The sequence below is a fragment of the Equus quagga genome, chromosome 6 (genome assembly GCF_021613505.1).
Source record: "Equus quagga isolate Etosha38 chromosome 6, UCLA_HA_Equagga_1.0, whole genome shotgun sequence".
Lineage (NCBI taxonomy): Eukaryota > Metazoa > Chordata > Mammalia > Perissodactyla > Equidae > Equus > Equus quagga.
This window is the reverse complement of record NC_060272.1, coordinates 53,294,212-53,317,503: the sequence shown is the minus strand read 5'-3', so window position 1 is coordinate 53,317,503 and position 23,292 is coordinate 53,294,212. Positions and strand designations below refer to the sequence as shown.

The 23,292-nt window shown below is 36.0% G+C and overlaps 1 protein-coding gene across 5 annotated transcripts in view; it reads left to right on the top strand.

The window, feature by feature from the left end:
* ELF1 (E74 like ETS transcription factor 1) overlaps window positions 1–16,995 on the top strand; it is a 106,616-nt gene extending 89,621 nt beyond the window's left edge. For 4 of the 5 annotated variants that reach the window (XM_046665117.1, XM_046665118.1, XM_046665116.1 and 1 more), the window contains exons 4-9: window positions 2,690–2,797; window positions 4,177–4,344; window positions 8,062–8,145; window positions 9,240–9,432; window positions 10,592–11,041; window positions 14,983–16,995. In XM_046665117.1, coding sequence (XP_046521073.1) covers window positions 2,690–2,797; window positions 4,177–4,344; window positions 8,062–8,145; window positions 9,240–9,432; window positions 10,592–11,041; window positions 14,983–15,589 — 1,610 coding nt within the window. In that variant the 3' untranslated portion in view covers window positions 15,590–16,995. The remainder of the gene's footprint in view (window positions 1–2,689; window positions 2,798–4,176; window positions 4,345–8,061; window positions 8,146–9,239; window positions 9,433–10,591; window positions 11,042–14,982) is intronic. The other variant, XM_046665120.1, reaches the window with a different exon arrangement.
* Window positions 16,996–23,292: the final 6,297 nt, after the last annotated feature.

The window sequence follows — 23,292 nt, the reverse complement described above, 5'->3', positions numbered from 1 at the left end:
ACCTATTTGGATCCTGGGCACAGACGTGGCACCACTCATCAGGCCATGCTGAGGCGGTGTCCCACATGCTACAAACCAGAAGGACCCACAACTAAAAATATACAACTATGTACTGGGGGTGCCTTAGGGAGAAAAAGGAAAAATAAAATCTTTAAAAAGAAAAATTTTTAATTGATGTTTTTCATTACAGGTAGGAGAAATAGTCTCGTAATGAAGACTATGAGTAGTCTCTATCAGTAATCTCCTAATGAAGTTTTGTGCATCATGACATGAAAATAAAAAGCACACAAACTTTCAGAAATAAAAAACTAGTCAAAAATCTATTCAAATTTTCTAGGATGCTTTCTGTAATAATTCAGAAATGTGACCACTTGCCTTAAGAGAAAAAGTTTAAAGCCTTTGAAAGAGGAAGACTCCATGAAATGTTGAACTACTGTTTGAAAAATTCAGGCTAGATTAAAATCCTTGCCTCTTTCTATATTGGCTATCTTCTTGTTCTTTGATTTCCATGTGACCTATAGATATGTGGGTTCGACGATACTAGCTGAGGGAATCAAGCCCAGAAGATTGGAATTCTGCAGGTACATCTTTCGTATCTGGAAGAAGGTGCTTCTCTTCTGGTTTGACAGGTTGTGGGGACTCCCAGTGTTAGCCCATAAAATAAAATACAGTTATTTTATGGAAGAAAATGTTCTTTGTTAGGAATTTCTTCCTAATTGAGAGGAGCTGACTAGTATATGACCTTAGATCCTGAACTTCTTTGTTTGCATCCTTCAGGAATTTTTCTGGCTCTTTGCTCCTTCAGCAGTCCATCCCTTCCATTCCCATCGTGAGATTCCTCCCTTGGGAAGGCAGTCAGCCATATCAGTGTCTAAAGCAAGTTAACTAAATCTGCTGTTATTATAACAGCCTTTAGTGGTTGTATATTTTGTTTTATAATGATACAGACCAGTTACCTCATTTTTTTAAATGCAAAATTCTTATTCTCATGTCCTTCTACTATTCTTCTTGCTTTAATTTCTCTCTCTTTCTCTCTAAGTATTTAAATCCTAGCTATCTTAAATGACTCAGCCTAAGGTCATCTCTTTAGGAAGCCTTCTAAACTTATAGCAATATACAGTGCCTGTAGTCAGTCTATTTTATACCATAAAATTAATCAGTTTGTTGTTCTCTTAAATAGTATCTGAGTGTCAGTTACCAGTGGATAAGGAAAAAGGTCATGTGTTGTACTATTGTAGCTTACGCATTTCCTAGCACAATTGTTTGAGTGATAGGCATTCAGTATTATTGCCAATTGAGAACTTAGAGAAGATTAAGAATTTCCTAGGTTCTTAGAGATCTTCAGTCTAAAGAGAATGTGAACTGTTTAGGAAATATTTAGGATAATAAATGTTATAATATTCTAATGGAAAGTTAAGTTAAATTTCAAAGAGCTGCCAATTTCTTGGAAATTGGGTTATAGTATTAATAATGAAAAGGAAGATGATTTTGTTCATTCTCTGGATTGAATAGAAATGGGGAGAGAAGAATGTGGAAATGATCACTATCATTCATTTGACTGAGAGAACTTTTGCTTTAAGTACTTTGTTTATATTTACTCTTTAACCTGTGTAAAATTAAAAGTGTAAATTAAAACTTTAAACCTGTGTAAATTAAAAATTATACTGTCAGTCTAACCCTGAATCTGGAAGTCATGATTTCATATATGTATATTTTCAAACTTTTAAAAATGATGTCTAATTTTTATCACAAATATTCGTGGGGAAATACAGCAAGTAAGTATGAGGGATTATGGATGATGAATATCGAATTTATCCATAAAAAAGGGCATTTTTAGCTCTTTATTTAGTTTCTTGGTGCTGATCCTGGAGCCAAGGGGCTAGAAGCCATCGAGGAATTCACTAGGCATCTATGTTAGACATCGGTCTGGGATGCAGAGAAGTGTCAAGTATCTAGCGTATACTTGGATTAATTTTCAAGTAGGGGAATTAGTGTTCTATAGCACAACTAGAGAAGAATGGTACCAAAATACTATAATTATCAAAGGATGTTTAGGTTCTAGTAATGTGACTGACTAAAACTTTTTGGAGATGGTGGCAGTTCGTTAATTATAGAGGAATAGAAGAAGAGTCGGAGATTAACAGAGACCCATGTTCATTCCTATCAGCGAACTAGAGCATTGGAATCAGTGTTAGAGCTGAAGGGGGACTTGAGAATATCAACCCAGTCATTTTATAGTGTGGAGTCTACAGAAACAAAATGACTTGCCCAGTGACATCCTAGTTTAGTGGCACACTTGAGATTTCCAACTGTCATTCCTGAACCCTTTCTAATCAAGTCCAATAGCCATCTTATTTATTCTTGAAAATGTAAGAATTATTGGAGAATTAACTAGTGGTTTCCCTCCAGAAACCAGCTTATTTTCCTTCTCTTTTACCTCCCAGCATCTTACAGGGTTTTTGTTTTGTTTTTTAATAAAAACTCCACATCTTGCAAAGTTCTTTTAAAAATAAGAAATAGATAAATATTTAATAGTCATATTCAGTATAGATTTTATATGTTGATACAAAGTATGTATATAAACCCAAATGTTAAGTGATGTATCCTGGTTTAAGAGACCAGAATCTGTGCATTTTAGAACAGCGGATATCTTGTAACTAATTCTGTTTTTTCTTTAAATGTGTTGTAGTTGAAGCTTCCTGTCATAATGGGGATGAAACAATTGAAACTATCGAGGCTGCTGAGGCTCTCCTGAATATGGATTCTCCTGGCCCTATGCTGGATGAAAAACGAATAAGTGAGTGGTTATGTGTTAGGATTGTTCATGTTTATATACTTTGAAAAGTGATTCTTGCCGTCTCTTTCTGTTAGGTGGTAAATTAAGAGACCAGAGACCATGTTTTATGTGTTGTGTGTCCCAGGTGCATTTTAAGGTATGGTACTAGTTGAGGCACCTTTACTAAAGTGTAAGTTAAAAAAGACTTTTTAAAAATTGGGGAAGTGAGGCCTTTAGGAATAAATGAGTAATTTATTTAGTTGTCAAATAGCAGATTATGCAGAATTTGTCTCTTAACCTCATTGGTCAAAGTATTAGAGTATTAGGAGCCCGTACTATTATAATTTAGTGATCTCTATAGATGTTTATCAGTGAATAGACAAAAATCCATTGAAAAATTTTCTAACACTTAATGGAATAAAATTCACTGCCACTTTATTGATCTGCTTTTAAATCTATGTTCTTCTTTGGGCTTTTTTGATAAGAACGTTGTCAAACTCATAAAATTAATTATTACTAAATCAATTCAAAATGTTTATTGAATATTTTCTATATGCATAGAAGTGTATTAGGCAATAAGGTAATATTCAAATGAACAGATACTGTTTCTTTCCTCGAGCTTATGATTTAATTTTGAAGACATATATGTAAATAACTGTAAAAGCCAAAAGTAAAGTCTCTGAGAAGGATAGCAAGGTTCTGGAAGGAGAGGGTACTCTAGCTGAGAACGTCAGAGACGGGCTTTATGGTGGGAGTGCTTGACCTGGCCTATAAGTGACAAGTAAGCTTTTAAAGGGTAGAGGAGACAGGAAAGGGCATTCAAAGTAGAGGGAATGGATTGAGCAAAAGACACATCTGTAGAAAAGAATGAACTGTTTCAGAGAAAAATGCTTTGGTATAGCTGAAGTGTAAGCTTCATGGTGGCTGAGAGATGAGATTGGAAAGGTAGGTTTTATCTACATTTTGGAAGCTTCAAAAGGCATGCTCTGAAGTTTGGGTTGTTCTTTTTTTCCCCTATAAACTATGGGAAGATATGTCAATTTTATTTTTATTTCTAATTTTCAGGGTGTTTCAGGGTCTTCTTTTTTTATAAAGAAGAATAATGTGGTCAGATCAGACTTAGGTTTCAGAGAATAACTTCAGCAGCAATGTGAAGAATGGAGAAGAGAGACGAGATAGACTGGTGATAGGAAATCAAGTAATGAAGACATTGGAATAGTCCAGTCAAGCCTAGACTGACTTAGGGTATCTGATTTAGGGCAGAGAAAATAAAAAGCAGGGACTAGATTTCAAGATTTTATTTCTACTTTAATCTGCATAGAAACAGGAAATTATTTTATGAAATTATTTTGGTTTATAATACAAAGTTGATTATAATTAGTTGATTTTATTTCCATTAGATAATAATATATTTAGTTCATCTGAAGATGACATTGTTGTTGCCCCAATCACCCATGTATCCGTCACATTAGATGGGATTCCTGAAGTAATGGAAACTCACCAGGTTCAAGAGACATATGCACACTCACCGGGAGCCTCATCGCCAGAACAACCCAAGAGAAAGAAAGGTGGGTGGTTAATTTGTTTAGGGCAAACCTTCAAATCTTGATGTGGAATCTAAATATAATTTTTACTCAAGGATATTTTTACACCAAATAAAACGTATATAAGAAAAAATTGAGGGCACAAAAGATAAATGAAGAGGTATTTCTTCATATTGGATTAATTTTTTTTTAAATTACGTTATTTTATTCATTTCAAATATTTGGCCTACCTCAAAGAAAAGGGATTCTTCCAACTTTTACAGACCTCAACCTTTTATCTAAACCCTTTTATCCAAGCTCAGAGAGAGCTTGTGGGTAAAAGCATGTCAGCTTCCTCCCACAGGTCATAGTTTGAAAACCATCAGCATAGATTCCACTGGGAAAAATAGGAGTTGGAAATCAGTGGGTAAGTAATTGAAGAGGAAAATGTTAGAATGTCTTAAAGGGAATTTTTTAACTTTTCACAAATTAGGCCCATACTTGGATTCTAAAGTCTGACACACTTTCAATTTAATTGCCTTCTGATTCTACTCCAGCCTGTTGAATAAATGGCGTCACCAGCCACCCAGTAACCTAACTTCACATGAAAGTAAGAGAAATGCCAAGAGCCCAAAATGAAGGGAAAAATAAAAACAATAAGAGTGAGCTGATGCTGTAGTAGTGGCTTTCAGGGGCTGAGAACGGTATGTCAGTCTTGATGCCCAAGGGGCTTGGGTTTTATTGCCCATGTAGAGGGAGATGCTTAAGTCTTGGTTCAATGCAAGGTGGGGTATTAGACGGAGACCTCAGCATATAATTGGGATCCTGGAAAGGCTATTACCTTCAGGGGAAAAACCTATTGGTACAGACTGATATCAGGGAAGCTTGCATTTCTCAGCTGGGGCTCTGAGTGGAGAAATTCTTCCTTTGAGAATTCGTAATTCTTGCTTTTTTAAAAAAATTTTCTTAAAAAAATTTTTTTTTTGAGGAAGATTAGCCCTGAGCTAACATCTGCTGCCAATCCTCCTCTTTTTGCTGAGGAAGACTGGCCCTGAGCTAACATCTGTGCCCATCTTCCTCTACTTTATATGCAGGACACCTACCACAGCATGGCTTGCCAAGCGGTGCCATGTTCACACCCAGGATCCGAGCCCCGGGCTGCCAAAGCAGAACATGCGCACTTAACCGCTGCGCCACTGGGCCTGCCGGCCCCTAGGCTTACTTTAAAAACCTAGGTTTTTTATTAGATTTTAAACTATCACTGACTTTAGGAATTCCAAGCCAAGTAATTAACGTTAAAGTGGCCCCAGGCTGGCAATAAATTTGGGGCACCAGGCAGAAGCTCTTGTAGAATTGCTCTGGCAAGTCATACATGAAACCCAGGCTGCACAGGATTTCCTCAAATAAAACCCTGTTGAAGGTGAACTCACATTTTGGTATCACAGAACACATGAGGAAGACACTTCCTCAGTGAGCGGCAGCAGACACAGAAAACCCTAGGGTTAGTTCTCTAAGAACTTCAGATAATAGAGTTATCAAATAGAAACTTTCTGTGAATATGATTATAATTATTAAAGCAAAAGAATAAAAAAACATGGTCAAAAAATATGACTATTAAAAAATACCAGATGGAACTTCCTCTTCTAGTCAAGATGGAATAATACACTCTGACTTGGCAACGATTTTTTGGATATAAGATGGAAAGCACAAACAACAAAAGCAAAAATTAAGTGGGACTACACTAGACTAAAAAACTTCTGCACAGCAAAAGAAACAGTCAACAAAATGAAAAGGCAACCTACGGAATGGGAGAAAATATTTGCAAACTATATATCCGATAAGAGATTAATATCCAAAATATATAAAGAACTCATATAGTTCAATAGCAAAAAAACAAGTAATCTGGGGCTGGTCCCATGGCCAAGTGGTTAAGTTTGCATGCTCTACTTCAGCGGCCCTGGGTTTCACTGGTTCGCATCCCCAGCGTGGACCTGGCACCGCTCATCAGGCCATGCTAAGGTGGCGTCCCACACGCCACAACTAGAAGGACCCACAACTGAAATATACAACTACGTACTGGGGGGGATTTGAGGAGAAAAAGCAGGAAAAAAAACAAGTCATCTAATTTAAAATGGGCAGAGGACCTGAATAGACATTTTTCTAAAGAAGACACACAAATGGCCAACAGGTACATGAAAAGATGCCCAGCATCACTAATTGTCAGGGAAATCCAAATTAAAACCACAATTAAGTATCACTTCACACTTGTTAGAATGGCCGTCATCACAAAGACAGGAAATAAATGTTGGCAAACATGTGGAAAAAGGGGACCCTTATACACTGTTAGTGGGAATTTAAATTGGTACAGCCACTATAGAAAACAGTATGGAGGTTCCTCAAAAACTTAAAACTAGAAATACCATATGATCCTACAATTCCACTTTTGGGTTTATAGCCAAAGGAAATGAACACACGATCTCAAAGAGATATCTGCACCCCTATATTTATTGCAGCATTATTCGCAGTAGCTAAGATATGGAAACAACCTAAGTGTCCGTCCATGGATGAATGGATAGAAAAGATGTGATATATATACACGCACAATGGAATATTCAGCTATGAGAAAGAGGGAAATTTTGCCGTTTGCGACAACATGACCTGAAGAGTGACCCTCTTTGACCCTCTTCTCCCTGACTGTTATTCATCCTAACTTCAGAAATGTTTTTCTATTCAGTTTGCCTAGTGATGAGTTGTTATTAACCTTGTGACTTTAGCTGTAGAATTCTGCTTTTCTAAGTTATTGTCCTATGTTAACCCAGAATTCAGAGAGAGTCACCAAGAGTAACCCAGAGAGAGTCAGCCTCACGAATGTTGGGGTAAGACGTACAAACTAAAATATCCAATTATATTGAATCCTCATTGTTTTCTCATATACAGAGTGGTAGTCTGTTCAGAGCATCGTCATCTCAACTTAAATCACAGCAATGTTGTCACCAAGTTGTGATTCTAGATAAGTGGTAAAAGAGGGTCACAACAAGGATTTAGAATAGTTGGTTGACCCAGACTAAGGCTGCACAAAATACAGTTTAACACTGTTGGAATGGACTTGTTTAGAAATTGGATGTTGGATAACCATGAAGTTTGTTTGCTGTGGATTGACGGAAATATACAAAAATGAGATATTCAAAAATAAACAGGAAAATAAAAATTGACTATATGGTTCACCAAAATTTTGCCTCACTTGTTTTTCATATTTCTATAGTTTTGGGAAGTTTCCAGTATTTGAGAACTAGCTCTAGGCAGAGATGCATTTGGAAGAGAGAAAAGCTAAGAATCCGTTTCTTCTGCCTTAAAAAGCTTACATAACCAACAGAGAGATAAACCTATATGGCTTATTTTTTGAGCCCAAGTTTTATCAGCATGAAGAATTCTCCCAAATATTACGAAAGCACCATCAGTATTGTCACCTGAAAGACAAGATACAATGTTTTAAACTTAACCTTATTTTTTACAAATGAGCCGAACTATCATTTCCTGCATGAAAGTTTGTGATCTAACCTACATTAATGCTAAATTTTTACTGAAGTTATTTTACTTTTAGTAAATAGCATTTTAGGAGACCAGTATATGTGATCCATGTATTGAGTATTTAGTGCTTGAAATTTAGGATAAATGACAAAAATAGCATTTATGAACAGTCACATTGTCCATTCTCTCTCACTTTTGAGGGTAAATATTTATGCAGAGCCGTTCTGATTTCAGGGAGAAAAACCAAACCACCACGACCAGATTCCCCAGCCACTACACCAAACATATCTGTGAAGAAGAAAAACAAAGATGGGAAGGGTGAGTACAACTATAACCCTCCCTATAATACTTACGGGTCAAATAACATTAAGATTGTTTTAAAATGTCTGCATATTGTAAGTAGAAACTAGTTTTCTTGAGGTATTGAAATGGATCTTATTGCTGCTGCATGCTTATAAGATATGGTTGCCACTTTCTGTAAAGAGACTGGTAATAATGTAGCCCAAGAAATCTGTTTAAGAGATTTTCACTTACCTGTTGAAATAATCCATCCTTTTATTAATAATAAGTCTCTTGGAAGAGTTCAGCCAGGTTAAGTTTTCAGTTCATAGACACTTTATTACATTGTCTTGGAGTTCTAGTATTTCCGTAATTGCTGTCCAAATTTAGAGAAAATTGTTGTGGCTAATCCACTGGCTCTAATATAAAGAGAACAACTATTGTAAGGTTTTGTATAACTGTTTTCAACTGTTTCTTGTATGTAGCGGTTCTTAAAGAAATAGGAAAAAATTGTCTCAAGTCAAAATTGACTTTCTCTTTAAGTCATCACAAATCTAATTCACAAGACTGATCTGTTTAGACATCTTATGTGGGACTAATAAAAATACCAAATCAGGGGCCAGCCCTGTGGCCGAGTGGTTAGGTTCTCGCGCTCTGCTGCGGCAGCCCAGGGTTTCGCTGGTTTGGATCCTGGGTGTGGACATGGCACCGCTTGTCAGGCCACGTTGAGGTGGCGTCCCATATGTCACAACTAGAAGGACCTGCAACTAAGATATACAACTATGTACCAGGGGGGATTTGGGGAGATAAAGCAGGAAAAAAAAAAATATTGGCCACAGCTGTTAGCTCAGCTGCCAATCTTTAAGGAAAAAAAGATTGGCCACAGCTGTTAGCTCAGGTGCCAATCTTTAAGGAAAAAAAGATTGGCCACAGCTGTTAGCTCAGGTGCCAATCTTTAAAAAAAAAACCAAATCAGTCCCTAAAAATTATGATCGTTATATTACCAATACTAACTGAATTATGTAATATTTTTATATAATTATAACTGGAACTTATGAGACTTCTAGTTGTGTTGTATTGTACTGTTTCAAAGGAAATTTTGGTCTGCTAAAAAGAAATTGTTTTTGTTTCAGGCAACACAATTTATCTTTGGGAGTTTTTACTGGCACTGCTCCAGGACAAAGCTACTTGTCCTAAATATATAAAATGGACCCAGCGAGAAAAAGGCATTTTTAAATTGGTAGATTCTAAAGCAGTATCCAGGTTGTGGGGAAAGCACAAAAACAAACCTGATATGAACTATGAGACCATGGGAAGAGCTCTCAGGTATGTGAAGTTTTTGTAGTTCATTGTATTAAGAATATCATTTCCTAAAAAATAGATAACTTCTAAAATACTGAGGAATAAAGGAAATGGTGAATTTTATTTATTGAAGTGCTAAAGCCACACTACTTATAGAAATCAGTGTACATTTAAATTGAAATCTTATTCCAATCTTGGAAAATGTTTTCCTTCCAAAAATAATCTTTCTGCAAGAAACAGATATTTTATTTATCAAGAGATCAGGAAATGTTAAGCTGTCATCAGGAATTGTAAACTGACCACAGCTCTCATTGTTTTGAGCCATTAAAATTAAGTTCAGCACAAAGTACAAATAGTGGTGATGCAGGTGCTTACTAAGAGGATGCATTATTAAACGTGAATCTCAGGTGTGACATATAATATATTATGGGTAGAATAAATTAATGCTTTGAGAATATTAAAGATGGTGAAAATTTTGAACTAGGGTATCATTTTATTCCTAAACTCTCTTTTAGTTTGTTTTTCTGTCATCATGTCATTTATTCAAGATATGCATATATTTGAGAAAGATTTATTGGAAATAGCAATGATCTGATACTTGATAATCTTCTTAAACTAAAACTATTTAGTAACAGTTTCTGGTTGTTTTTTTTAACTCACACTTATTGGTTCCTGATTTAATTTAAATCATTGACAAAATTTGAATCACTTCTATTTGTCTATCATTAAATTTTATACAGAAAACGGAATCGGATTTACAGAATCAAATTTAAACGGGTAGGGGTGTTATAGGAAGCTGTGGAAGGGAAATCATTTCTTGAGGTTTGTAGCAGTAGATTTGATTGTTCCAGCAAGTCAACAGAAGGTAGAAGAAGGAAAAAAAGAAGAGCTAGAATAATCCATATACTTTATCAACAATCCCCTAATGAGAATTGATTTCAGATTTAGTTGGTAATAAGGACTTTTTCTCTCTTTGTAAGTAAATGTGCGTTTAACACATGTTTAGAAAAGAATGTTTTTAATTATATTATCTTGTATAAAATAACTGACCTTCATTTAGAAATTCTTTTCTCACTTGTTTCTAGCTTTAAACTTTGGTTTATGATTAGGAAATTTTTATTTTGTTAAACATCAATTTATGTTAAATTGAATAAAATATTGATGAAATTGTTTCTTTGAATAGGTACTATTACCAAAGGGGTATTCTGGCAAAAGTGGAAGGTCAGCGCTTGGTGTATCAGTTTAAGGAAATGCCAAAAGATCTTATTTATATAGATGATGAGGATGCAAGTTCCAGCATAGAGTCTTCAGATCCATCCCTGTCTTCGACAACCACTTCAAGTAGGAACCAAGCAAGCCGATCGAGAGTGTCTTCAAGTCCAGGGATAAAAGGAGGAGCCACTACCGTTCTAAAACCAGGGAATTCTAAAGCTGCAAAACCCAAAGATCCTGTGGAAGTTGCACAGCCATCAGAAGTTCTGAGGACAGTGCAGCCCACACAGTCTCCATACCCCACCCAGCTCTTCCGGACTATTCATGTAGTACAGCCAGTACAAGCTGTCCCAGATGGAGAAGCAGCCATCACCAACTGCGTGCAGGATGAAACATTAAATTCTTCCGTTCAGAGTATTAGGTGAGAAACTGAAGTTACCGATGCAAATCATTATGTGATGTTTCTGACCTGAGCCATGATTCGTTACAGGTGTCAAGATTAGAAGTGAAAATAAAAATTATATAGATTTCAAGCTAGAACTCTTGGTCAACAGATTGTTTCAGCAGCAATGTGTATTACATCAGACCTCTGATTGTATCAGTGATGCCTTATTTTTAAACTCTGACATTACTTGATGTTATTCTATCAATTTAAGTCTAGTCTACTATACATTTGTGTAACTGGATTGATCCATACAGGAAGGGATCCACATATAAGAAAATCCAGAGGATGGTTTCAGATCTTTTTTCAAACAGTCAGAAGCTGTAAAAATTCAACATAGATTGACACATTTTGACCTTTTGGAATGCATTGAATTCCGAGAAATAAACATTATTCTTTGGGAAGATCCTATCATGAAACAGTTCTAAAGTTCAAACAGGTAGGGAGACCCAGAATCTAAGGTCCTCTTTTTCAGGCTTTTAGAATGGCAGAAGGTGGAAGAATAGGGTTTTTTTTGGCATAATCAAATCAAATTTGCCTCATAGCTACAGGAAAGATACAAAACAATTAATTAACCAAGAAAACCCTATCTGCTTTTAGAGTGATCCTTTGCAGAAATTCGGGCGTGGGTCTCAGCTGATTTAGAATGGGAGAAAGGGAAGAAGGCAGAAAATTAGATGGACATTTGCAGCCTTCTCTTTTTCTATTTCTTCTGTCATGAATTTCCAGAACATGAGTTATAATAAAATATAGGAGTCCTTCCAAATCCAATGAAAATGATTCTTTGATTATTTTGTTTAGCCAACTTCAGTCTTACATTTGTATATTCCAGAATATAAATGCTGGGTTTTTGTTCAATTGATCTTGCAGTTAGTAGACATTACCTAGAGTCAAGACAGACTTAGATGATTCAGTCTTCCTTGAATAGTTTACTTAAACCTTTAACATTGTGAAAATCAAATTCTCTGAAATCTTTAGTTGTCCTGCAAGGAGTATTAAGACCTCATTTTTTCTATTTTTATTGGACAGGAATGATACATCTTTGTTAGTAAAGGAGTACTTATTTAACATGCTCTATTTTCTTTTTAATGTTTTATTTTCCTCTATGTCTTATTGGTTACATGTGATGACTGAGTATTAAATTGGAAGTATGTGGTTTCTCCCATAGGTATCTAGGCTTTTTGTCGTTTTATAATTATGTGTATTTGTGTTGATAGGAAACATACAATGGCCAGAGCTAATCACTAGGACTCCCCTTTTGGAGTGATTCATTGGTTTTTTAGCATCTGTAATCAAAGTTTGCTTTTTAGATCTTGAGAACAAAACAAAAAACCACACCCCACCAGCTCTGAAAGATTAGATTGTGATATTGTATTGGATACTATATTACCCTGAATGTCAATTTCTGATAAGATTCAATGCCACTTATTAAAACATTGTGATTATCTCTGCTGTATGTTTCAGAATCTTCACTTCTGTGGTCCCTGAGAGTTCTGTGGATTCTCTGCTTGCTTCCTGCCTCTAATATTTTTTCTCTTCAGTCCAACCTATATGTTACTACTAGTCATAGTTTTGTTATGTTGCCTTCTTGCAGTTTTTGTTAGATCTGTGTTGCACACAGAGTGCAGTCCAATTTCTATAGCCTGAGCTGCCAGCTCTCACTCTCTGCTCATAATTCCTCCCTTGCTTTCCAGCTAAGACTGACTGCTTGCCTGTACCTCATTCTGGTACATAAACTGGGTGGTGTTGACTTCAATGCCTATATATTTAAATCCTCCTATATATTTAAATCTATAGGAGCCAGAGTTTATTCATTGTCCTTTTCCTAACACCTAACATAGTATCTGGCATATAATACCCCATCATATTTATAGAATTCCTTTTGAAGTAGTGAATATATTCATTCTTTATCTCCTATTGGAGTAATGAGTCCTGAATGGACTACTTGTAGAATGAAGAAATACAAAATTTAACTTTTCAAACTTTAACACATACTTTCTTATTGTAGAAATCATCCTGTATTTGTATGTGTGTATGTGTACATACACATTCTTAATCATTTCTTTGACTTTTTAAAACATTCTTCTCTCATTTGGTTATATCTTTTATTTTCCTCCCCCAAATCCTACTTATTTTAAAGCAGTTAAACCTTTAATAGAATGCATTTTATTCCCTGAAATTACTAGATATGAAAAGGCAAATGTTAATGAATAGCAACAGTTGACAGCTCCTGAATGTAACTATTCAGGTTTTGCTGTTATCTTGTTCCTTTCCATGATATAAAAAGAAAGAACAAGTGTTAAATAAATTTCAGGCAAATTGTCCATATCATTCTAAAATTTTAACGTTTTATTAGAATAGTTTTTCATTAGGTTAATTTCTTGTTTAGTGACTTCTCTTTTTTGCATTTACAATTACCCAAACTTTTTATTATGAAAAATTTCAAAATATGGAAAAGTTGAAATAGTACAATGAACACCTATTTACCATCCACCTAGGTTCACAATTGATAGCTTTTTGCCTCATTTTTTTTTTCTCTCTATATTTATACCCTTTTTCCTGTTTGGCTGTTTGTCAAGTAAGTTGATCTCAGTATGACATTTCACCCCTAAATATTTCAACCTACATTATCCTAAATAACCATTTTATCACTCTTAAGAAAATTAACGGTAGTTTGACTATATCTTTTTTGATTTTATGACTACTTATTAATAAAATCAAAGACCTTAAAAAAATTTTTCTGTAGTTGAGAGAAGGTGGAATACAAATGACTTAAAATTAGATTAATTATTAAATTAATATAACAAAAGCTGACACTTTGAAAGCACGCTGTATATTTGATACACTTTACGTGTACATTAATGTAAAGAATCCTCAAGCTCAATGAGATGTAGGTAATATTATTCCTATTTTACAGATGAGAAAACTGAGACAAGGAGAGGCCAAGGAGCCTAGTCTCACCTAGTAAGTAGTGGAGACAGTGTTTTAATGCAAGCAATTCAGTCAAAGCAGTGAACTTTGTGATTTGCCATACTGCTGGTTGATTCACATAAATTGCATGAATTATCAGTTTTTACAATGAAGTTCCAAGATGTTTTTTTCTGTTTTTTCCTTTACTCATTTCCTTTTATCTCACATAATTGCATGTGTCTATGTTGAAATCAATTAAGCTTTTCTTAATTGATTTATGGTATGTGTGCTCAGTTTTTACAAATTTTAATTTCGACTCTGACTTCATGTTATTCAAAGAAACAACAACGGCGCCGGCCCCGTGGCTGAGTGGTTAAGTTTGAGCGCTCGGCTACAGCGGCCCAGGGTTTCACTGGTTTGGATCCTGGGTGCAGACCTAGCACCACTCATCAGGCCATGCTGAGGCAGTGTCCTACATAGCAGAACTAGAAGGATCTACAACTAGAATATACAACTATGTATTTGGGGGGTTTTGGGAAGAAGAAGAAGAAGAAAAAAGATTAGCAATAGATGTTAGCTCAGGGCCAATCTTTTAAAAATAAATAAAATAAAATAAAACAATGAGAGTGAATTCAATACTTTTGTTTTAAAATTTGTAATTTTCTTTCAAGCAGCTCATACATAACTTCCTTGCCAAACGTTTTGATATCCTTCTCCTTCTGCAACAAAATTGCTTCCCCGTTTGTGTTAATGTGGCACTTCGTACAGACCTTTTTTTCCACCAGATAGTATTATAGTCAATGCCTGAGAATTTTGTGTTGAGCATTTCTGTGTGTACAGTGTTTAATACAGGGTCGGGTCTAGCACAAGGTTTGTAATGTTGTATTGAAAATATGGGAAGTAGCATTTAAATATAACTTGTATTATGTCAAAATGACTTGTCAAATGTTAAAGTTTTAAATGATGTAGAATATGCTAATTTTCTCACTTTTATTTCATAATCTCAATAGGACTATACAGGCTCCAACCCAAGTTCCAGTGGTCGTGTCTCCTGGGAATCAGCATTTGCATACAGTAACACTCCAGACAGTGCCAATCACAACAGTTATAGCCAGCACAGATCCATCATCAGGTGCTGGATCTCAGAAATTTATTTTGCAAGCTATTCCATCATCACAGCCCATGACAGTACTGAAGGAAAATGTCATGCTACAGTCGCAGAAGCCAGGCTCTCCTCCTTCAATTGTCTTGAGCCCTGCCCATGTACAGCAGGTTCTTACTAGCAACGTTCAGTCCATTTGCAATGGAACCGCCAGTATGGCTTCATCTCCGTCCTTCAGTGCTACTACCCCTGTGGTGACCTTTTCTCCTCGCAGTTCACAGCTGGTTGCTCACCCACCTGGCACTGTAATCACTTCAGTTATCAAAGCTCAAGAAACAAAAACTCTTGTACAGGAAGTAGAGAAAAAGGAGGTCGAAGATAATTTGAAAGAAGACACTGAGAAAACTGAGCAACAGCCACAGCCTTATGTGATGGTGGTATCCAATTCCAATGGATTTACCTCTCAGGTAGCTGTGAAACAAAATGAACTGCTGGAACCTTCCAACTCTTTTTAATTAATATACCAAAGGAATTATGGCTGATTGTTTTGTAATTGAATATTTCCAGTCATATGCAAACTATGTAATTGATTCTAAGATAAGTTCTACAGATATTCCTAATTTTGTAGTTTACTGTCAAAAATAATAATTTAGAGTTAATTTTGACTTTGTTAGATGAGGGAGGAAAACCCAGGTGTTTCTCTTTGTTCTCCATGTGTTTCAGAATTCAATTGTGAAGGAACAGGAATTTTATACTATGAAGACATTCTTTTGAGATTTTTTCAGTTGCTATATAAGAATTTTTAAAGCTTCTTTTTTAATTTTACATTGTATTAGCTTTTCTGATTCTTTTGTAAATAGAGTACTTCAATATAAGGCAACAGGAAATTTATATAGGAACTATTTTCATTCCACTTGTGTAAGTTAAGTCTTGACTCTTTCAAATGCAAGACACCTATTTTATGCTTTGTTAAAATTATGATTTCACTTAGATTGACTTCAGTTGGTTGCACTGTATAATGAACCATGAATATGTAAAAATAACATTGAAAATTGGAATGTGCCCATGATATGGCCAAACCTGTTCCAGAAGCAGGATAGTGGCTCTCCTGCTAACTTGTGTAACCTTGGGCAAGCCACTTGATTGTTTTGGGCCTCACTTCTCTCATAAAAGAAAAGGGTGCATTGGATTAGACTAGATGATCTCCATTTTCCTTACTAGTTCTAAATTTTATGATTCCAACTCCTATATTTTAAAGTTGTATCAATTAAAACATTGTCAGATTGTTTCCTAATGTAAATATTAAGCTAAAAAATTGCAGAAAAGTAAGTGGACCTACAAAATTCATTCTTCTATTATCTGTAAGATCTGCTACGAACCTGAATTCCTAAATACTTTTTGTTCATTAACTCTTTAGGCCACTGTGCACTGTGGTCCCTTAGTAAACTTATGTTGCTGAGTGCTAAGTGATATACTGCTATTCTGAAAGAGTCAAGGTTCTTTCTTAAGGGCCCAGAAAGCAACAAAGCCTTGGGCTAATCTGTCTGAGTAGTCAGTTGCTATAAAAGCATAATTGCTTTATATTTTGGATCATTTTTTTACTGGGAGTGAGGGGGAGGGGAGTACATACAAAGATAATATACATATATATCCAAGATTCTGAAATGAAATAGTTTTTAGACTACTTTTTCAACTGTAAATAATGTACATTTAATTTCACAAGAAAAATTGTTTTCTGCAAATTTTCTAGTATAGCAAAGAAATTTTTGTAGATGAAAAATCGTTATGTTTAGAGGTCTAGTATTATATGTTTTCATATTACAGAGTGAATTTGTATTTAAACAAAAATTTAAATTTTGGAATCCTCTAAACGTTTTTGTATCTTTAATTGGTTTATTATTAAATAAATCATGTAAAAATTCTCAGTTTGTGTTTTCAAGCAAATGTTTCTTAAGAACAAGTATACAGAAAATGTTGCTAGCATTCAGTGTTATTAAATGTTTATATAACAAACTCATATATATAACAGATTAGAATTGCCGAATGTCATCCTCTCATTTTTCCTTTCTGTGATGCAAATGGCAGTTTCCAGACCTCACACAATGAATCCCCAACCTCCAAAAATTAAAAAATAAAATGTTCTCAGCAATAATATTAAGCACACTTTAAAAAACAAATTTTCTAATTAGAAATTAGATCAGTTGTTAAACTTAGAAAACATAGAAAAATATAAGAAAATTAAAATCTCAATCCAATTCGCCTATACCCAGGAGTAACTTCCACCTAGTCATTTTCTCCCAAAATATAATTTTAAAAGGAGCATCCTTATCTGTGAAGACAGAGGGATGCAGAGAAGAATCTGAATGAACATGCCTTGTTAAGTTTCCCCATTTACTACCCTTAGCTCAGACCCTTTTGTTCTCGTTTCCCATGACTTTCTACTCTTCATCAAACCTAGTATAAAAATGCTCAAGCTTAACCATTTCTTTGAATCTTCATTTCCTTACGAAGACTCTTGTGTCATGTAAAACTTACGTTAAATATATTTATATGCTTTTCTCCCTTAATCTATCTTTGTCAGTTTGATTTTCAGGCCCAGCTAAGGAGCTAAGAGGATGGAGGGAAAGTTTCTCCTCCCTAGAACTCTGTCTAGCCATGCGTCCCCTAACCTCATCTGTCATATTGAACTCCTCAACAGGGGCATAGCTCACATGAAGTCTTTGGTCTTGGTACATCAAATCACTGATTCAACATGTATTTATTAAGGAAGCACCTGTGATGTTGACGTCACTATCCTTAACCTGTTAACCTGCTGCTTTCCTTACTTTCCATTCATTCTTTAACCCTCTGTAGTATTGCATTTGTCCTCACTATTTCCTGAAATTACTGTTGCAAAGGTCACTAAACACTAATCAATTTCCGTATTGCAAAATTTCCATCCTTCTCTTCCTTGACCTCTCCAGCATTTGATAACCTTTTATAACTCACTCTTCTTTAAACTCTCTATTGCCTGCACTTTTGTGCCCAACTCTTTTCTGTCCTTCTGCTGCCTTTATAATAGTTTCTTAGTGTTCCTCTTGGGCTGCTCCAAAGACTTTTTCAAAGGTTAGAGTTCCCCCTTGTTTTATGTAAAGGTCACTGTTTTCTCATTCTCTTTGTTTTCACCTTGTCCCTCTCCAATCTGTTCTCAATGCAACAGGAGTGCCAATTTAATTATGTCAAGCCCTTCAGTGGTTCCTTACTGTTTTCAGATGGAGTTGAGGGCCTGCATGTTCTCACCAGCCTTATCTTCAAATTTTACTCTCAAAATCATACTGTCAGTTACGATTAGGATTCGCTTTCAATTAAAACAAACAATAATTCAAAATTATTAAATAGTACGAAACAAGAAGTCTGGAGTTAGGAGGTTTCCAGATTGGTTAATTCAGGAGCTCAGTGGTGATACTGAGCAACCAGATTTCTTCCGTCTTTCTCCTTTACCATCCTCAGGATTTTGGTGTAGTTTCCAGGATGCCTCCTGCCATGGTTGCAAGATAGCTGCAGTAGTTCCTTCTATGTTTCTGTTTATCACTAAGGAGACCTTTCCCAGACACCTTGAGCAGACATCTCTTTACAGCTCATTGGCTGGATTGGTCGTATACCCTTCCTCAACCAATTGCTGGCCAAGGAAGCGGATTGCCAAAATTACTTAGGCATGTGCTGGGGAGATGGACAGCCAAACAAATTGGGGCTCCAGAGCAAGGAATAAGGGAGGAATAATGCAGCCTACCATCACCCCTAACATCCTTTTTCCTGCCCAAACACTTATAAAAATGCTTATGCCTACATGAAACATGTATTTCTTTCCCAAAGAGAGATCAGCCAGTCTCATCAGTTGCTTTGAGACAGTTTCATGACTTGGGGTGATGTGCAGTGTATTTCAGATTAGCTATGGTTCCATAGTTTCTTGTCTACCATGGTTGTCCCATAAGTTTAGTAGCCATTTTAAAATGGGTGTGTAGTGGTTATCTCAATGTGGTTTTAATTTACATTTCCCTAATGACTAATGATTTTGAGCATCTTTTCATGTGCTTATTTGACACCCACCTATCTTTGATGAAGTGATGGTTAAATTTTTTGGCCCATTTTTAAATTCTGTTGTTTTCTTATTACTGAGTTTTGAGAACTCATTATATATTCTGGATACAAGCTCTTCATCAGATATATGACCTGCAAATATTTTCAAAGTGTAGAAACTTTTTAATTTTGGTAAAGTCTAATTTATCAACATCTTTTGATGTCATGTCTAAGAAATCTTTGCTTAACAAGGTGACATACATTTTTCTTCTAGAAGTTTTATAGTTTTAAATTTTACATTTAGGTCCATGATCCATTTTGAGTTAATTTTTGTAGATGGTGCAAGTTATGTATTGAAATTCGCTTTTTGCTTTTGTATATCCAACTTGTTGAAAAGACTATCTTTTTCGACTGAAAAGTCTGAAAAGACTATCTTTTTCAATTATCCTTTCTACCCTGAATTTCCTTTGGACCTTTGTTGAAAATCAGTTGTCCATATATGTATGGGTCTAATGATGGACTCTCTACTCTGTTCTATTGATCTTGTCTATCTTGATGTGCCAATACACAAGGTGGATGTGTTGAAATCACGTAGTGTTAGTTTTCCAACTTTATTGTTTTTCAAAGTTGATTTGGCTATTCTAAGTCGTGTACATTTACATTTGAATTTCAGAATCAGCTTGTCAACTTTAAAATAGAAAAAGGCCTTTGGAATTTTGATTGGGATCATGTTGAATCTATAGCTAAGTTTGAGAAGAACTGATATCTTAACAATATTGAATCTTCTGACTCATGAACGTAGAATGTGTCTCCATTTGATTAGGTGTTCTTTAATTTCTCTCAGCAATGCTTTGTAATTCTCAATGTATATGTTTTGCACATACTTTTATCACATTTATTTTTCAGTATTTAGTATTTTTGATGCTATTGTAAATGTCACAGTTTTTAAACTTCAAATTCTGATTGTTCGTTGCCAATTTTGTTTTAAATTTTCCCCCCTATTTTATTGATGCGTAAAGTGCACACATCTTAAGTGTACAACTTGATAAAATTTTACATCTGAATAAATTGGTGTAATTGCCACTCAGATCAAGATATGTAAAATTGCCTGCATCCAAGGCGGCTTCCTCATGGCCCTTCCCAGCCACATGATTACCCTCTGATGTCCCTCAAAATAGTTTTTTATCTTCATATGAATGGAATCAATCAAGATGTACTCTGCCTGGCTTCTTTAACTCAACATTTTTTCTGTGAGGTTCATCCATACTGTTGTGTGTACTGGTAGTTCATTCTTAATCATTGCTCTGTAGTATTTTTCTCCTATGAAAGGACATTTAGGTTATTTCCAGTTTTTGCTTCTGTTAATAATGCTGCTATCAATATTCTTGTACATGAACATAAGTACTCTTTTTCTCTTTGTTATATACCCAATGGTAGAATTACTGGGTAAAGGGCATATGTATGAGTAACTTTAATAGATAGTGTCAAAAAATTTTTCTAAAGTAGTTATGCCAATTTATACTCCCACTAGCAATATATGAAAGTTATATGTGCTCACTTCCTATCCTTGCCAATGATTGGTGTTGGAATTCAATTTAACCATTCTGTTGGGAGTGTTATGATTATGAATTATGATTTTAAGTCCCTGTATAGCTGTTGATGCAGAACTTCTTTTCATATGCATACTGGCCATTTGGAGAACATTTGAAAATCAATGTAATTCACATTAACATATTAAAGAAAAAATACATCTGAACATTTCAATAAAGGCAGAAAAAGCATTTGATACTGTTTCCCCTGAAGTTACAACAAAGACAAGAAGTCCATTATCACTACTTCTATTCAACACTATAGCAGACATCCTATTCAGTGACAGACAGCAAGAAAAAGAAATAAAAGGTATAATGATTGCACAGCAGTATGTTAAACCACCTTTATTCACAGATGACAAGATTGTGATCATAGAAAATTCTAAAAGAACCTACGAAGTATTAGAAATAAGAGAACTTAGCAAGATGGCTGAATATAAGGTCAATAAGTAAAAGTCAGTAGTGTTTCTATATGCTAGCAACAGAGTATAAAAATTTGTTAATGCTGGGCCTGCTCGGTGGCGCAGCAGTTAAGTGCGCACAATCCGCTTTGGCAGCCTGGGGTCTGCGGTTCCGATCCCGGGTGCAGACATGGCACCGCTTGGTAAGCCATGCTGTGGCAGTGGTCCCACATATAAAGTAGAGGAAGATGGGCACAGATGTTAGCTCAGAGCCAGTCTTCCTCAAAAAAAAAAAAAAATTGTTAATGCCATTTAAAATAGCATAAAAAAATCAAATACCCAAGTATAAATCTAATGAAAGATGTAAGACCTCTACACTGCAATCTACAAAACACTGCTGAGAGAAATTAAAGACCACTTAAAAAAATGGAGAGGTGTGTAATATTCATGGATTGGAGGACTCAATATTAAGATGTCAGTTTTCCCCAAATAGATCTATGGATCCAATGCAAGCCCAATTAAAATTCCAGCAGGGGTTTGTTTTTTGCTGGAAATTGACAAGCACATTCTAAAACTTACAAATAAATGGAAATAAATTTTACAAAATACTGGAATACAAAGGACTTAGAATAGCCAAGATAATCTTGAAGAAAAAGTTACAGGACTTCAAGAATTACAAAGCTACATTAAGACAGTGTGGTACTGGTACAAGGTTAGACAGATCAATGGAATAAGAACCTGGAAACAGACTCATATATGTGGTCATCTACTTAACAACAAAGGTCTCAGAAGAATCTCTGCGGGGAGGGGCTGACCCGGTGGCGCAGCAGTTAGGTGCGCACGTTCTACTTCGGCAGCCCAGCGTTCACTGGTTCGGATCCTGAGTGCAGACATGGCACCGCCTGGCAAGCCATGCTGTGGAAGGCATCCCACATATACAGTAGAGGAAGATGGGCATGGATGTTAGCTCAGGGCCAGGCTTCCTCAGCAAAAGGAGGACTGGCAACAGATGTTAGCTCAGGGCTAATCGTCCTCAAAAAAAAAAAAAAAAAAGACAAAAGGAGCAACTTAGGAAGAGGGAACCAAAGCCAGCTCTCTTAGTGTTTCTTCCCAAACCTGGAAACCTTGAACTTTAAAAAAAATATATATGTTGAGAGGTGCCAGCCCCTTGGCATAATGGTCAAATTTAGCGCACACTGCTTGGGCAGGTTCTGGTCCCAGGACTGGACCTATACACTGGTCAGCCATGCTACGGCAGCAACTCACATATAAAGTGGAGGAAGACTGGCACAGATGTTAGCTCAGGGCTAATTTTCCTCAAAACAAAAACAAAAACAAAACCCACAGCAAACCCAGACAGTTTTACTTCAAATATTTCTGTAATTCTCACTTTCTTCTCCATCCCCACAATCACTGATCTGTTTGAGAGTCATTTTGGGCTGTAACACAGAGGTTGTCTCTCAACAACTGCTCTCCTTTCCCTTTAATCATTCTTCCATAGCACAGACGATAATATACTTTAAAAATGCAAATTTGGGGGGCCGGCCTGCGGCCAAGTGGTTAAGTTCGTGCCCTCTGTTTCCAGGGCCCAGGGTTTCCGCTGGTTCGGATCCTGGGCACCGACCTAGCACCGCTCATCAAGCCATGCTGAGGTGGCGTCCCACATACTGCAACTAGAAGGACCCACAACTAAAAATATATACAACTATGTACCTGGCGGGGGGGGGGGGGGGGGGGCCAGCTTTGGGGAGGGGGAAAAGTAAACTCTTTAAAAAAAATGCAAATTTGACTTACTGCCTTTTTGGATTGAAAAAAATTTTTTTTTAAAGATTGGCACCTGAGCTAACAACTGACGCCAATCTTTTTTTTTTTTTTCCTGCTTTTTCTCCCCAAATCCCCGCAGTATATAGTTGTATATTTTAGTTGGTCCTTCTGGTTGCGGCATGTTGGGATACCACCTCAACACGGCCTGATGAGTGGCGCCATGTCTGCACCCAGGATCCAAACTGGGGAAACCCTGGGCCACCAAGGCGGACCTCGGGAACTTAACCACTCGGCCACAGCCGAGCCCTAAAACAATCCTTTACTGAGTTAACATCATTAAGAGAATCAAATCCAAGCTTCTAAGCAGACCATACCTGGCCCTTTATGACCTGGCATTTACCTACCTCT